We start from the raw sequence: 13,346 nt of genomic DNA on the forward strand, positions 1-13,346 counted from the left end.
AGGAGAACGAACGAATCCGAACCGAGCTTAACGCTCAGGCTCGGACCTCGAAGAGTCGAGAGCATGACAAGAATGCTCCACGGATACGCTCCACTCCGAACGGCGTCTGACCCAACCTGGTCCTCGGAGAAATCATCCCCCTAGAGACGGAAGGGCCGAATCCCCCCTTGACTAAGGATACTCAGCAACCAGCAAAGAAACCGAGGACAGATCAGACCCGACCCGCAACCATCCAGGGTTTTGAAAAGGGGCCTGAAGATACCCTCTGGTTTGGAAGTGATGGGCGGCCTGTAATGTCATGAAGAAAGCTGGGAAAGAGGAAGATCTGGAGCTTGGGCTGTCAAAGACCTGTAGGATGAGCTGAAAGAGCTCGACAAAAAAAACTACTGACTTGAAGAAAAGATTCATATGGCTGGAAGGTGAGAGTAGTGTGAGGCGGGTGACGGGCGCGTCTTCTGGTCATGGTCCGTCTGGGAAGCTCGTGCGTCGGAGGTCCTTCGATGATTCGGCTAGGGTTGGGGTGAAGATTCACGACCTCTAGAGGATCATGGAAGGCCCATGTAAACATTGATCCGATATTCTTACAGGCGCCCGGAGATCGGATCACTGTAGAGGCTCTAAACCAATTAATCACGTATGCTTAGCGAGCCGAGGAATTATATACTCCTATCTTCCCCAGACAAAGAAAAAGCCGCTTTAAACCTCCGTTTAAACTCCATTTTCAATGCATCATACTCATCAGCGGTTCGCAGCACCGCATCACGGTTCTCCGTGGCTCTTCGCAGAAGATAGGCCAAACATTCGCCCACAGTGCCCCATGTCGAGCACTTGTATACCTCTGGATCCCCATTACTATCCTTCAAGGCCAGGAGCGAAAAACTGACTTCGTCCGACATTCCGTGAAGCTGACCGAATCCGACAGGAACAGTAGGCAGACCTGTATCCAACCGCTGCTTATGGAGCTGGTGGGCAGCGATGAGACTCGCTTTGTTATGACTAGCGAGGAAGAGGTTTACAGAAGGGAAGGGGGTCTTGGTGCCAAAGTCACCGATTTCTTGCTTCAAGGCACCCTGGGCAATCGTATCATACGCATTATCGGTATACTGCTTCGTGTCGTGGATAAGAGCCCGCTCGTCAGATGCGATGTAGGCTCCGCGGACAAGCTTGAGGCCCAGTGTGAAGCCTTCCTGCTGGGCGGCAGCCAGGTGTCTAGCGAGAGTGGCAGGGGTTTCTTTCAGGTAAGCCTGGTAGGTGTTATAGACGACGGCGTAACCGTCACGGTTGTACTCGCGCATGAGATCGAGAGTCACTCGAAGGATACCGGAGAGGAAGTGGTGGGATTCCGCATCGACCAAGATACGGACTTTGCGCTCCTTGCACTTCCGGCTGATTTCGTGGAGCGCGTCGATCATTTGTTGGGGTGGAAGATCGCCGGCAGTGAAAGCTTGAGTGACTTTAGGGCCAGCCCCAGTCAACCTATATCAACATCAGCATAGGGTCGATTAGGAGGAAGGGGATAGTGATATGTACTTAGTAGCGAGACAGTCACCTTCTGATAATTGATCAACCGTTTCCAAGGTTCCCTGGCGCCATGCCTCGATATTGGCACACTGCGTGACGCTGAGGGGAAGATGCTCGCCGGCCTTTTCACCCTCCAGCGCTGCAACGCCTAGCCCTTGTTGGCTCCCAGTGCTATGATCGAAAACGGTCTCCTTTGCAAAAGTCATCATGACACCGCGGAAACCCATTTCTTTCAGCTCCTTGATGGTCCTTATGGATTCAGCCTTATTCTCACCAGCGCAGAACTGCTCGTAGAAAGTCTTCTTCAGAATGCCGTGCAAGATCGGATTCCGGTCAACATCCAGTAGCCGGCCTCGGTTTGGCTTGGACAGAATAGACATTGCCGATAAGGAGAGGTTGAGGAGGAGTGGCTTGGATGAAATCGTGCATACCAACAGGGACCGAAGAAGAACCCTCGTTGGGAGAACAGACAAGGGAGCGGAAGGAGAAGCAGGAGCAGATTTACTAGGTACATTAACTTGGAGAGTGGACGTAGACGATAGTCTATGGCCTTTTGGAACTTTCACAATTCCTCTTGGGAAGACAACACATCGTGTAAGGAGGATCTCTCTGGCCCGATAACCCAATGGTTTTCCAACAATTGTGAGGCTCATGGTAGGGTTATTTCAAGAAGCGCTGGTGTTTTTGGACTGGAATTCTTTGACGGATCAGCCTGTTTACTTATCAACAACCCTGCTACCCCGCCTCTCTGCTCTATTCTCTGGCAACCCCAGATTGCCATCTATCGGGTTCGTAGCCGATAGATGGATGACGGGGGAAATAGTGAACCATTTGGTTGATCAAACCCGCCGATTAAGTTCAGATCTGGAGTGTGATTTGTCGGCAGCACTCCCTTGCCTGATAAGAGTTGGGTTGTCTAGCTCAGTCAAACCCCGGAGAGTGTGGTGTGGTCGGGAGGGCGGCCGTACGTGGGGCTTGTTCTGCTGCGAGAGCGTCGGAAGGCACGCCGTCAATACATGCCAATGAATTCATAGACTTTTGTTCCCGAGAGTGGCAAATTTAATAATAGGAATCCAAACATGTTACAATATAAGCCATAGATAACTATCTACAATCGAAAGACGGGGAAACGGTGTAACAAGGTCCGATCTTAGTTGAGGCATAAAACCTTCGGGCGAATCTCCGCTCCTCAGTTTCGACCATTTCAGCTTGGTGAGGAAATCATGATCTCCAGTGGTCGAGAACGGCCATACCTTGGCCGCTCTATAAATGCACCTTTTCTCAGAAGTAACCATGTAAAATCGCCCTTTCCGACGCGATGGACATTTGGGCTCACCCTCCTCAACACAATCTACTTCCTGATTTTCTTGCCCACGATCACCGGTGCTCCCACCGGTGTTAGCTTCGTGATTCATAAAAGAAACCAGAACAAGGATACTCAGAAGCCTAAGCGCCTTAGAAAAGTCTCACCTAAGCGAAAGAAGAAGCAGTAAGCTAAAAGTGAAAGTAAAAGGTTGTGTGTTATAGAACCTTCCTTCTTAACTTGACGAGAGTTATAGTCAGTTAGATCTGGGACAGAAGGCATGAAATATATCACGGTAGTCCGCATCATCTTTCGTGGTGCAATCCACTTAGTCCGAATCTTTCAGATCCATCATACCGATGAAGAACGTGGCATATATCACAAGAGAAGCATTCCGGGGTGTCTCGTTGTAGTCTATGCAGGGCCAAGAGCTTCTCACGTCTGGTGGGACTTCAGGAGCTGGCGCAAAGATAGCACGGAATCGATGATTGCAAAGGGATAAACAAGTAATGTCAACGACCGAGAGCGAATCACATAATAGCAAGACTAGTTCTGGGGGATGCCCAGCGAGCATATTCATGGGGGGAACCTCAGAGCAAGGGGACTGAATCTCTTTTTTCGCTTCATACGGCCGCTTGAGGTAGCATTTAAGACGATTGTTTGAATGTTTCATTGTGATAGTTCGATAGATCGTGAAGTCAAGGAGGGAAGAAGAAGGGAGGAGAATAGGACGCTGACTGAACGAGTCTTCTGAGCTAGTATAGACTAAGGCAATTTGATGTGCTTTATCCATGGATCCGATTGTGTACTGAGTAGATTGCACATTTTGTGACGGAGCAAGATCGGATTGGACTAACCCACAGCCCCACGAGTTGGCCTCTATAACATGCCAAACCACTAATGCCAATCATCCCGACATCTCCTCTGGCACACTCTTAAGCACCAAATCTGGCTGCAAAAGCGCCCCCTGGATGGTAATCCCATTCAAATAGTCATTACTATCAACTCGCCGATACCCATCCTCCAGCGTCTTCTCAATGCCCGCTTTGACATGTCTCCTCGCCGTCCGATCTCGCGCATCCTGGGAATCGGTATCAACAAAAACCCTATAGTCCACAAGCCCCGTAATTTCCCTCCAGCCCGGTTCATCGAGCAGCAAATAGTTCCCCTCAATGACGATAATCGATGCATCCGGCGTGATTACAACACCGTTCTGAACAGGATCCTTAGCTTCGTGGTCGAACGTCGGCCCGCGGATAACATCCTCTTCAGCCCACCCGCCCGAACCTGGCGGTGCGAGAGGCATCCTGTCAGCCCAGGCGCGCAGTTCGCGGACAAATTGGACGAAGGCTGCTACGTCGAAGGTCCAGGGTGCTCCGCGGCGGACGTAGGCCTCTTCTGAGTTGGGCAGTTTGTCCAGCGTGGCGCGCGGCAGGTGGTACCCGTCCATTGAAAGAAGGGCAGCGTGGGTGTCGGGGTTTTCGTTAAGATATTTCACGACGGCCTGCGCGGTGGTTGTTTTGCCGGAGCCAGGGACGCCGGCTATGGCTACTATGTAGCGCTTTTTGGGGTGCGCTTGGGCTTTTTGGCGGATGGTGGCTGCTAGCCGGCGGTATTCGGTGTCCATCTAGGTACTTTGTGAGAATGACGGATCTTGATGCGTGGATTTCACTTACGATGGTATGTTTCTAGAATGAATGCTGGTTGTCCAATATCAAGGCTGGTTCGCGGATGTGGTTTTTTTATTTCTTTCAGGTTCAAGTTGAAGCCTCTCGGCACGGTTCGCCTAGCGAGTGGAAATCATTTTTTGCCAGTCATATCCTGAATCTACCGATTTTAAGATCTTGTAGTTCGATGTAGTTCGAATGTTGAGATTCAAGAGAGAGTTCTATGCTGCTATGTGCTGAGTACTGAGAGTACGGAGCTTTAATGCCCGGGCGGCCCACTGTGCTCCGATGACTCCATCGGTCTTCATCCGAGTCGCTTAACAGGGAACCTTGAAGTAAAAAGGAGGTTATCCTGGACACCTTGGTCAATGCCAAGGTGATGAATACTTACCCCGCCAGTGGGAGTGGAGCTAAGACCCATGCTTTAAGTTTTTACGCACACGTATTGCCATTGGTATAGCGCATGTCACCCCGGATATATATATGACTCTGCCCCGCAGTTCCGACTCGGAGTCCGATTTTGTGATCGAAACAAAAGCTCAACCTTCGCTTAGCCAAAAAAAAAATTATATATATATTTACCCCATGTGTAGTAGCACTAGTCCAGAGCATGCTTCGAAACCCGCTAGCGATACGGCAGGCGTCGTGATGCCATCTCGCTGCTCGGACAAGACCCTGCTGTTACCCCCGCATCACGACGTATCGAGACACAGCCAGACACAGTTACAATAGCTGAAGGCAATTGCATGGTAATTTTTGGGCTAAAAAGGATTCCAAGCAGATTGAAAGTGGACTTTTCACCTGAAGTCTGAGCTGTAAGTGTTGTTGCTTCCCTCATGGCTGCACCCCGCATAATGTCGCACCCTAACCCCGGATTGGTTAGTGCAGGGAACGGAAAGCAACGGCTCCACGGGAATATTTCCGCACACCAACGGCTATAGATCGCGGTTCTTGAACTCCGAATATCGATGCTCTGCGCAACGTAGTTGGCATTCGAGAGGGGTAATGTCAAAGGTAGATATATTCATATGTAAAGAGGCCCGAGATATATCCAATTTAAACCACTCATCTCCCTTGAAAATCGGAAACTCGAGATTGAACCATCCATACCAACCATGCCCGAAGTAACACTTTATACATACTTCCGTTCCTCCTGCTCGGCGCGTCTGCGTATAGCTTTACACCTCAAAGGCATCGACTTCACCCCGGTATTCGTCAACCTGCTGCAAAATGAGCAGTCCTCGCCTGCCCACAAAGCCATCAACCCATCCGGCCTCGTCCCCGCCCTTATTGTGAAACGTGACACAGCGCCGCCAGTAACAATCACCCAGTCTCTCGCCGCACTCGAGTATCTGGACGAGGCATTCCCTAATCAAGGCCCTGCACTTCTACCCCAAGATACAGACGCAAGGGCGCAAGTGCGAACTCTGGCGTCCATCATCGCTTGTGACGTCCAGCCTGTTACGAACCTTAAGATTCTGAGGCGGGTGGCTCCCCTCGGTGCTGACCGGACCACTTGGTCGAAAGATCTGATTGTTGAGGGGCTCCAGGCGTATGAGGCTACTGTGAAGCGATCCGCGGGGAAATTCAGTGTTGGTGATCAGATCACGATGGCGGATTTGTGCCTGATCCCGGCGGCTTGGGGAGCAGAGAGGGTTGGAGTCGATCTGACTGCTTTCCCGGTAACATATGTGATTATCCAGAACTTGGAAAAGGAGGAAGCGGTTAACAAAGGGCATTGGAAGACGCAGCCTGATACGCCAGAGGACTTGCGGGCGGAGTGATTGTGGGACCTGGACGTCCAGGTGGAAGGCACTACGTAGCCAGAGCTTGAATTACTGGGATTGATTGAAAGCGGAGGAAGTGATTGGACTCAAATTCCACGAGCTATGCTGAAGTATGTAAAATTTTGATTTTGGTCTCGTATTCATTCCAAGTTCCTACCATGCTGCTGTCTGCCGGGTTTACAGAGGAACAGCGGGCAAGATGGTACCGACACAGTCACCAAAGCCGACGTAGTTACCCTCTGTACCAGCCATGCCTCTCAAGACAACGGTATCCCCGTCTTCCAAGAACAGTCGCTCCGACCCATCAGCCAGCTTAATAGGCGTCTTGCCATTAGTCTGCTCCAAGAGACTGCCCTCTGTCTTCGGTTCCTTACCCGAGATAGTGCCCGAGCCCAGCAGGTCACCGGAACGAAGATTACATCCGGTGATCGTATGGTGAGCAACCATCTGCGAGAAGGAGTAGAGCAGGTTGTGTGCATTACTGCGCGAGATAAGTGTAGGCTGGCCGCCCTGGTTAGTCAACTCGACCTCGAGCGGAATCTCGTATGCGTTCTCAGCGCGCTTCTCACGAAGATAAGGCAAGAGGCTATCACGGTTACCGGGCTCGAGACCCACAGTGCGGAAGGGCTCCAGCGCATCGAGGAGAACAACCCAGGGGGTGATTGTGGTTCCGAAGTTCTTGGCGTTGAAGGGGCCCAAAGGCACGTATTCCCAAGCCTGAATGTCCCGGGCGGACCAGTCGTTCATGAGCACAACACCGAAGATGTGATCTTCAGCTTCGTGAATGGAGACAGGCTTTCCGAGATCATTAGGCTTGCTGATGAAAGCCGCGAGCTCGAGTTCGATGTCGAGCCTCTTGCATGGAGAGAAGGTAGGCAGTTTGGGGTTCGCGGCGGGATTCGCCAGGATCTGGCCCTGTGGACGGTGAAGAGGTGTTCCCGAAGGGACCACTGATGAAGCACGGCCATGGTAGGCGACAGGAAGGTGCTTGTAGTTGGGCTGGAGAGCATTTTCCGGGCCACGGAACAGCACACCAACGTTGTAGGCATGGTTCAGGCCGGCGTAGAAATCGGTATAATCGCCGATCTGCATTGGGACATGGTTGGTGACTTCCGACAATGGCAGCAGAGCTGACTTCTGCAATGCCACATTGTCTTTCAGAATTTGCGGGAACTGGGTGTCGGCGCGAAACACATTCTGGAGATACTCGCGTACTTGGCGATGTATTGGGCGTCCTAGTTCTGCGAAGGCATTGAGGGTCTGTTGCTCAAATACCCCGAGGTGCTGTTGAATTTCGGGAAGCTGCGAGAAACCACCGTTTGACGCAAATGATTTGAGGTTCAGAGCATGGTCGCCGACGGCAATCGCAGGAACTCGCGACGCATTTTGAGCGGAGATGATGCCAAAGGGGATGTTGGCAAGAGAGAACGGTGAGTTCTTGGGGACTTGTAGCCACGACGCCATTATGAAGGTGAAGTTGTGGGTGAGGATAAGTAGAACTCACACATCGTGTAAATTCACTTGGTCTTAACTGTTGGGTTACCCCTCGGTCAACCTTTCCGCGCGGAATTGCCCCGTTCTACACAATTCCCCGCATCCAGCCGGTGCGGAAGTCAACGGTAGGTGATTCGGAAAGATTCAGGAGTTTTATTTGTACGTGGGATATTGTGTTTAATTACTGACTATTGTACTTACTATTGTAATGAAGATGACCGGTATGCGATCGTGGTTGTCAAAAGCTCGCTATGACTATTCTCAAGAGCCAGCCTTGGAAATAAGATGATGTGGAGAGAACGCGAAGCCGCGGATATCCTGATGCAGTGATCGCCGATGAGCTGCGCTGGCCAGGTCAAATTGAGAATCCCAGAATGAATATTCAAGTCATCGCCCGGATACTCCACTATCTCTCCACCGAAATTCTTTATATCGCGCCTGTTCCAAGACTCGTATCTCCATGCAATGCGGCACACCCATGTTCAAACTCGGCCGGATCAAAGAACCGAGGGTGAATTTCATTTTCGTAAGCTAGTCCAACCAAGCATTTCTCTGTATGGTTGTGAGAATCATTTTGTAGACAGTTGAAATTTTCCACACATACCTGTGGACCCATATTGAGGCCAGCCAAAGTTCGTCAACCCTTCCTTCGGATCATGGGCAAAGGCCGCCCACGCAGACGCCATATAAGACGAAACCTTATTTTCCTGTGCACTATTCGGGATCCCACTGATCCCCGCTGCAGTGCCAAATACCATGCCAAGGTCGCTAGCATGATAGGCTCCGCTCGTAGGATATAGTCGCAAGTTATCCCAGTCGCCGAAATAGCGGGACTGCCATGCTGGGATGCCATGCGCAGTGCGGTCCCTTGCAGCTCGTCCGCTAGGACAGTCAAAAGCAGCCTTTTGAAATTCGTTCCAAGCATGATCGCTGAGAGTAACGTTTTCGGCGTAAGAGGTAACTCTATAAATCCCTGTTTCATGATTATTGCAGGTTACCAAGAACGGCTGCTCTTGATGTCAGCATCAACGGCTTCGCTCGAGTGGACTTGGAGACTCACGATAGCAGCGAACTTCCCTAGGGCAGACCTTTTGAGGTACTTGGAAAACACCGTGACCCCATCTATAACCGGATGGAATACTGGCTCCGAGGTGGCCAGAGACGGGCGATCTGGAACCCTGAACGAAGCATTGAGTACATCCTCAAACGGCTTTTCGCGAACACAGGCCACGACCTTCCCCGGATCCTCTTCGTGTTCGCAGCCAAGGAAGGAAGAAGCATTGTAAAATGCTTCCAATGACAGATCAGGTGTATTTGGCTGGAAGCTAAGGGCCGTCCCCGAGTGCGCGATGATGCCACTGATGATCGGATCATCGGCCCACGCGTAAGCATAAAGATCCACAGAAGCGCCGCCGGCAGACGAGCCAAAGATGGTGATTCGGTCTGGATCTCCGCCGAAGGCTTTGATGTTTTGGTGCACCCATTCCACTGCCATGCGCTGGTCAAGCAAGCCAACATTTTGTGGAAGACCAGGGGCTCCTGAGAATCCAAATATATTCAGCCGATAGCTGTGACAGCGTTAGTATGGCGCTCTAATAGTATTACTGGGCTCTTCAAAGGGCTTACTTGATTGTCACTACTACAACATCATGATCGGCGGCCAAGCTTTCTCCGTCGTAGTATGGGCCATGTGCGCCGCTAACCTCGAACCCTGTCGATGCAGATCCATGAGCAATAATTGAGATGAGGGCCAGCGCACTACTCACGACCGCCGTGTATCCAAAGCAAGACGGGCTTCAACTTAGGAGGCTCGGGCTTTGTCCAGACGTTCAGATATAAACAATCTTCGCTCTTAGGTCCGAGTGGCACGAGAAACGCTTTCATAATTGTTTGGAACTGTGGGGTTGCATCCGGATAGGGTGGCATAAACACATCGGCGCCGGGGCATGTTCTATTTTGCTCAGTTTGTATCTTAGTGGGTGATGGATATTCTGTACCCACGGTCCCTTTTAGGCCTTAATGTCAGCAGTGTCTTCTACAAATCGTGGGATATACCGACATAAGAGTTCCCAGGAATCGTGTCATTAGAGCTATATTCGACTGGGGCAGCAAATCGAAGGTCTCCCGTCGGTGGAGTCGCGTACCGTATGCCAAGATATACTGAGACTTCAGGTCTCAGAGACCCCGGATGGCCATGAACTAATCCGCTTGTGCTTTGAACAGGAAAGCAAACAATCTTGCCTAGTGCTAACGGCAAGTATGCAGCGAGGATAGCTGGTGACCGTTTCATTATCCAGCAGCCAGTCATCACTTGACTCCAGAATGACTACTACAGGGTTGAAAAGATTCAGAAAATGAACAACGGATAATCAGGAAGAACAGAATATATGGATTTAGACTAATGTTGGGATTTGGTCTCGAGTTTGACCTTTTTCATCTCGGGTAATATGCTACTCGGAACAGTCGGAATGTACAGACACAGCATATTCGTACCTGACAAAGCAATTGACTGCTGTACTACAATGGTCTTGTAGAGCTAGTATTGAGTAAACAGCGGGTGAGTCAGAAAGCCTTCAGGAGGCAAGATCGATTCAAGAGGTAAGATTGGACTTAAGCCGCTTGTGAAGAATCGCCTTATCAATTTCCAGCAGAAGCGTGACGATCTCTCCAAGGAGCAGATCTCCATAGTTGTTATTGACGAATGGCAGAGAAAGATACCAGGGGCTAGATCGAACCCACAGGTAGGCTTCCCTTGATCGCATTTCGTATTCCAAGGTATGAGTACGTCACCCTCTCGTTCAGGAGAGCAAGGAGCCCGGAGAGAATAAACCCCGGCAGAAGTGGCTCGAATCGCTCGTTTCTTATTGGCAGCATTGAAGGATCTCACATATCTTGTATCCTGAAGAACTTCCTATTTGTTGAATAAAAACTTGAAACGCCGACGTAACTCAACTGGCAAATGATGGGTGCATATTATCTGCACTGTTTGCTCCGCCCCCCATCATCGCCCCCGCCGGCACCGCCGCTCCCTTTTCTGGTGAGACGGTGACGTGGCTTGTGTCTCCACAGACTCCGGGAAGAATATGACGATGGCTAGTGGAGCCCACGCTTATTCCTTTGAGACAAAATCGAGCTCTCTGACCAACCCCCGCGCGGATTGGGGGAAGGTCCCTGGCTCTTAGGGGATGGTTCGATTTACGGCCCGATCTTTTAGTCTTTGCTTGGCTTCGACACAGTGGAGATCTAGGGCCTCTTGGCAATTTAGTGTCCGCGATACGAACAGTCCTGTAGACGACCTACAAAATATCCCATCCCAGTGCAAGATGCAGGAGCTTTGGAATCCGCAACATACGATGAGGGGCAGTGACGATCAGGGGGCGGGGGCCGTTCCAGAGCGGGCAGAGTAGACCAGGGATAGAAGGGAACAAAAAGTCCAAAAAAAAAAAGGAAGAAGACTAATTCACACGAGGATCCATAATGATGCAAGAGTCTCTGGAATTGGCTGCTAGCTATAGTAGCGACGTCAGGACTCTGCCACTAGCTCAATATTGACTAGCAGCCGATTGCATCGGAGGAATCGATTGACAACCAACGGCCAACAGCATCGGACCTCGGCATAATATCCCAGCTTCAGAGATGATCTGCAGATCCATGAATGTCTTATCTTCCGCCCCGAATGGATCTCATTGATCCGAGTGTTATGACCAAATAAGCCTTTTGGCAATTGCTTGACAGCCCGTATTCGTCCCGGCGATGGGGGCTGGTAGAGTACACACCTTTCCCATTCGGCTTCAAATCGTCGCATATCTAACCCGGCCAATAGATAGGAGTGACGCCATTACTTCCCCCCTCCACAAGCTTTGGGGGCTGGCCCATTTTGGAGTAAAGGATTGTGCCTTGTGGGGGCTACCGATCCATCCTTCGACAGACGATGCGCAGGAATGGTACGATGGTGGTCCCAACTCGCGCCCATGGTGGTCTAGGGCTCTTAGGTCTATATGAATCTTAAAACTCGCAGGGGCCAGCCACCACGCCGCCAGTGGGACATTATACAAAATCCAAATATACGAGTCAAAGCACCACTCCACCAAGAGCCCATCATGGTTAACAAGCTTGAAGGAGACGTTCTCGACGACTACCCTGATCTTCCACCCTTTCCTACCGACATCCCAATAGCCCCCCTTCCACGTATCTCCTTGGGGAAACTCCTGCAGAATGACGAAGCCGCAACCGAGCAGCTTTACACGATATGCAAAGACCTTGGCTTCTTTTATCTTTATCTGAATGATTCCGATGCGGGGAAATCTCTCCTCAACGAAACGCAATCGCTATTTAGCATTCAAGATGAAGTATTTGACCGCAGCTTAGAGGACTGGAAGCCGTATGACTTCAAGGAAAGGGGGACATACCTGGGGTATAAAGCCAAAGGTGCCGCCATAGTGGATTACCAAGGAAACGTTGACCGTAATGAGTCCTTTGCTGTAAGTCCCCATTGCAAACCTACGCTCATCGTTCCAAACTAACCCAACCCCAGATCAGCAAAGACGACCTCCTCGGAACCGGCGAGCGACTCCCCGCTCCTCCCACCGTGGACAACCACAGAGATCTCCTCGCGTCCTTCGCCAGAGATTCGCATAGCGTCACAATGCTGATCCTGAGGATTCTCAATGACAAGCTCAAGCTCCCAGAAGGCACGCTGCAAAGCTTCCACAAATTAGAAAGCCCCTCTGGCGACGCCATCCGCTTCAACCGAGTCCCGGCCCAACCCATCGACGACCGCCGCACGTCAATGGGCGGCCACAGTGACTTTGGCAGCGTCACAGTCCTCTTCAACCGTCTTGGCGGCCTCCAAATCCTGCCCCCCGGCACTCCGGCCCGGGATGACTCGAAATGGCTCTGGGTCCGCCCACTGCCCAACCATTGCATCATCAATCTGGGCGACGCTCTTGTCAAATTCACGAACGGGCTACTACGGTCAAACATCCACCGTGTGATGGCGCCGCCCGGTGACCAGGGCGATCTCACGCGATATAGCGTGATCTACTTTTCGAAGCCCCTGCACGGGACGCTGATGAAGCGGCTGGACGGGTCCGATGTGATCCCGCCTCTCTCGGCGGAGCAGATCGAAGAGGACATTAGTTCGCAGGAGTGGGGAAAACGTCGGCTGTTGGGACCCAGATTGGATTTGCATCAGCTGAAAGATATGGACTGGCAGAAGATTCGGGGAACGGAGAAGTTGAGCCAGCGGCTGAAGGTCTAGGTTGTACCAATAAGGATGGATGTGCTGCTTCTCTTTTTCTTTCGCTTTATGGGTTATGTGACATGCGTGTGCTTCTGAAGACTGGGCTGTACGAGGCTGTCGGTTCAATTCTATGGTAGGATATTGAAATCAACATTTTCGTTAACTATAATCGAGCTGAAACCTGATGTAGGTGTGGCAGGCTCCGGCAATGTCGATAGTTGCCCGGGCCTATTTGTTATGGTGACTCGGTGGCTTGCGGGCGAGGACGCCAGCAAAGCTTATTATGAAAGCTGCAAAAGCTGCGGTTTGCTGAAAGCAACTCACGTCTTGAC

The 13,346-nt window shown here is 51.1% G+C and overlaps 6 protein-coding genes across 6 annotated transcripts; 2 read left to right on the top strand and 4 right to left on the bottom strand.

Annotated features, from left to right (window-relative positions):
• Window positions 1–656: 656 nt before the first annotated feature.
• On the bottom strand, window positions 657–1,901 carry N7468_002971 (proline dehydrogenase family protein; the record flags this gene model as incomplete). Its single annotated transcript, XM_058472268.1, has 2 exons — window positions 657–1,476; window positions 1,531–1,901. 2 exons carry the CDS (start codon window positions 1,899–1,901, stop codon window positions 657–659), a joined length of 1,191 nt encoding a protein of 396 aa, XP_058331271.1.
• A 1,830-nt stretch (window positions 1,902–3,731) lies between these two features.
• On the bottom strand, window positions 3,732–4,451 carry N7468_002972 (phosphoribulokinase/uridine kinase family protein; the record flags this gene model as incomplete). The annotated part of the gene is made up of 1 exon (XM_058472269.1): window positions 3,732–4,451. The coding sequence occupies one exon, from the start codon at window positions 4,449–4,451 to the stop codon at window positions 3,732–3,734; it is 720 nt and encodes a 239-aa protein (XP_058331272.1).
• Window positions 4,452–5,606: 1,155 nt separating this feature from the next.
• On the top strand, window positions 5,607–6,275 carry maiA (maleylacetoacetate isomerase MaiA; the record flags this gene model as incomplete). Its single annotated transcript, XM_058472270.1, has 1 exon — window positions 5,607–6,275. The coding sequence occupies one exon, from the start codon at window positions 5,607–5,609 to the stop codon at window positions 6,273–6,275; it is 669 nt and encodes a 222-aa protein (XP_058331273.1).
• A 180-nt stretch (window positions 6,276–6,455) lies between these two features.
• fahA (fumarylacetoacetate hydrolase FahA) lies at window positions 6,456–7,742 on the bottom strand (the record flags this gene model as incomplete). The annotated part of the gene is made up of 1 exon (XM_058472271.1): window positions 6,456–7,742. One exon carries the CDS (start codon window positions 7,740–7,742, stop codon window positions 6,456–6,458), a length of 1,287 nt encoding a protein of 428 aa, XP_058331274.1.
• A 457-nt stretch (window positions 7,743–8,199) lies between these two features.
• Window positions 8,200–10,062, bottom strand: N7468_002975 (uncharacterized protein; the record flags this gene model as incomplete). Its single annotated transcript, XM_058472272.1, has 6 exons — window positions 8,200–8,324; window positions 8,377–8,779; window positions 8,833–9,340; window positions 9,399–9,483; window positions 9,539–9,778; window positions 9,828–10,062. 6 exons carry the CDS (start codon window positions 10,060–10,062, stop codon window positions 8,200–8,202), a joined length of 1,596 nt encoding a protein of 531 aa, XP_058331275.1.
• A 1,810-nt stretch (window positions 10,063–11,872) lies between these two features.
• N7468_002976 (1-aminocyclopropane-1-carboxylate oxidase) lies at window positions 11,873–13,032 on the top strand (the record flags this gene model as incomplete). The annotated part of the gene is made up of 2 exons (XM_058472273.1): window positions 11,873–12,253; window positions 12,307–13,032. 2 exons carry the CDS (start codon window positions 11,873–11,875, stop codon window positions 13,030–13,032), a joined length of 1,107 nt encoding a protein of 368 aa, XP_058331276.1.
• Window positions 13,033–13,346: the final 314 nt, after the last annotated feature.

This window comes from Penicillium chermesinum, assembly GCF_028974085.1.
Source record: "Penicillium chermesinum strain IBT 19713 chromosome Unknown utg000003l:1.0-5111272.0:1.0-5115320.0, whole genome shotgun sequence".
Classification (NCBI taxonomy): Eukaryota; Fungi; Ascomycota; class Eurotiomycetes; order Eurotiales; family Aspergillaceae; genus Penicillium; species Penicillium chermesinum.